The sequence below is a fragment of the Loa loa genome (assembly GCF_000183805.2).
Source record: "Loa loa unplaced genomic scaffold supercont3.972, whole genome shotgun sequence".
In the NCBI taxonomy this organism is placed as follows: domain Eukaryota; kingdom Metazoa; phylum Nematoda; class Chromadorea; order Rhabditida; family Onchocercidae; genus Loa; species Loa loa.
This window is the reverse complement of record NW_018109152.1, coordinates 1-2,619: the sequence shown is the minus strand read 5'-3', so window position 1 is coordinate 2,619 and position 2,619 is coordinate 1. Positions and strand designations below refer to the sequence as shown.

Genomic DNA, 2,619 nt, shown 5'->3' with positions numbered 1-2,619 from the left:
TAATAATAATAATAATAATAATAATAATAATAATAATAATAATAATAATAATAATAATAATAATAATAATAATAATAATAATAATAATAATAATAATAATAATAATAATAATAATAATAATAATAATAATAATAATAATAATAATAATAATAATAATAATAATGATAATAATAATAATGAACATTTCCAAATTTTAAAAAGTTATTTACTTCATTCATTTGCAAATTGTCGATATCCACTTTAACCTTTTAATTTGGTTTTAATTTCGGTTTTGAAAAGTCATTCATTTCGTTACATTTCAATTCCAATTTTAAAAAAGTCATTCATTCCATTCTTTACAAATTTCTAAGTTTTCAATTCAATTCATTTCATTTCAATTAATATGATCTAGTAATACAATTAAACAATAATTGTATGAAATGTAAAAATGCTAATTAAGCCTTTTATATGAATTGCTTCCTTTTCTCAATCTAATTTGAATAAAATTTACTGACTTGGAACATATGGTAATATAATGCATATATGCAGCAATGACAATAGCTGCACGTGAACATCCTCCTTTACAATGGATAACAACGACATTTTGCGCATTTGCAGATAACCAATTCTCGAGTAATTTGCATATTGAGCAAAGTCGATCAAGTGGTGGAGCTAATTCTTCTGGCCAGCCAACTTCAACAACTGAATGCAAACGGCCAAGATCACTACGTTTTTTCGATAAATTAAAAATCTGAAAATTTTCATTTTAATAACAAACCTTTTTGGGTTATCATATGCTTTATTTGTAAAGAAAATTGATAAACAGATACTGTAAATAAAGTAAGCAAGCAATAACACATTTTGCGCTTTTCCAAAAAAAGAAAAATCGCAATTTGCGCTTTTTCCAAAAAAAGGAAAATCACATTTTGCGCTTTTCCAAAAAAAGGAAAATCACATTTTGTGCTATTCCAAAAATTTAATACATTTTTGTTATTTACACTTTAAAAAAAAAAGTGCTAAATGGGTTGTTACTTTAAATAAATAAATTTTGACGGAGGATGAAAATTACAAATTAAATGAGTTGTAATAAATTAGTAAACAAATTGGAATTATATTTAAATTTGTAAATTAAAATTATTTTATGCATGCAAAATTTATCAATTCCATGCAATTTACGTTTTCTGTTTTATTTCTTTTCTTTTTTCCCATAAAATAATTCGACAAAATTGTTAAATAAATATAGAAATATTTAAATTTTTGTAACAGATTTAAATAAACAAATAAATTAAAAAATAAAATGTGTGATTTATTTCAAAATTGTTTATTTTGGTAATTTTTAATCGATGGATAAATTGTTGTCGTTGCATTGTCACAATATTTGTTGAAAATTTTTGATTTAATTGTGAAGTATGATTGGATGATGGTTATATAATACATTTATTGATGTTTCATTCAAGCATCAATTAATTTTAAATTTACATTTTATTTACAAAATATATCCGGAAAAGTTTTCCTACAAATTGCGAAATATTTTCAATAAATTTAAATAAAATTTGACATTATTTCATGTATGCAAAAATGACAAATAAATTTATGAAATGTTTGTTTGTTTTTTTTTTTTTTAAATTTTTTTTCTTTTCACAAATTAAAATTATTTGATGCATTTGTTAAATTCACTCCTTTTTCTTTTTTTTGTCGCTGTTAAAAGAGTTATTAAAATTGATATAAAAATGAATATGAAAAAAAAAATATTAAATTACGCTCCAATTTTTTCATTTTTTTTTTTTGAGAATTCAAAATTTTCTGGAACTTTTTTTTTCCCTCTTCAAAATATTTTCATTTTTTTTTTTTGCAAGTGAAAAAGCGATCTTTTCTAAAAAAAAAAGTTCATTTTTTTTTTGAACATTTTTCCTTTTTTTTTTGGAAAAATATTCTTTTTTTCCACTTTTGAAAAATTTTTTTTAATTTTTCAATTAAATTTGTTAAATGTAATAAAAAAAAACACAAAAAAGAAATAAAAAAACTACGAAATATAATAAAAACATAAGAAAAACAATGCAATTAAGTAAATTAGCCTAATTTGTAGAAAGGATTATAAATTAATATAAATTAAAGCTAACGTTGAATTTATTATTTGATTGAATAAAGCCAATGTCATTTATTTTAACCTTACAAATATGGACTACAAATGTAATAGGTAAGTAAATGATGTTACTTTATTCTACAAATATAACTTATAAGTACAATACTGTAAGGTCAATCATATTATTTAGCCCTAAAAGTATGATGACAATGTTTATTTGACCCCATAAATATGGATGACAAATAAATAAATGATGTTGGTTTACCATACAAATATAGCTTATAAATGCAATAAACTAAGGTCAATAACATTGTTTAATCCCAAAAATATTGCATAATACTTATTTAACCTTAAAAATATAACCTATCTATTAATATATTAAGTAAGTAAATAATGTTAATAAAATAAGGTCAATCATATCAGTTGACCTCATAAATATGACAATGATCTAAATGATAAAAAAAGGTTATTTTTACTTTAACAAATTATGATAAAACAGTTGAACAAAGAATTTGTTGGCTTAACTAAAAGTTTTTTTTTTTTTTTAAGGAAAAATT

The 2,619-nt window shown here is 20.9% G+C and overlaps 1 protein-coding gene across 1 annotated transcript; it reads right to left on the bottom strand.

Moving 5' to 3' along the window:
• Positions 1 to 490: 490 nt before the first annotated feature.
• On the bottom strand, positions 491 to 730 carry LOAG_14453 (hypothetical protein; the record flags this gene model as incomplete). Its single annotated transcript, XM_003149950.2, has 1 exon — positions 491 to 730. A coding segment is annotated over one exon (240 nt), but the record flags the coding sequence as incomplete, so codon positions are not given.
• Between the last annotated feature and the right edge of the window lie 1,889 nt (positions 731 to 2,619).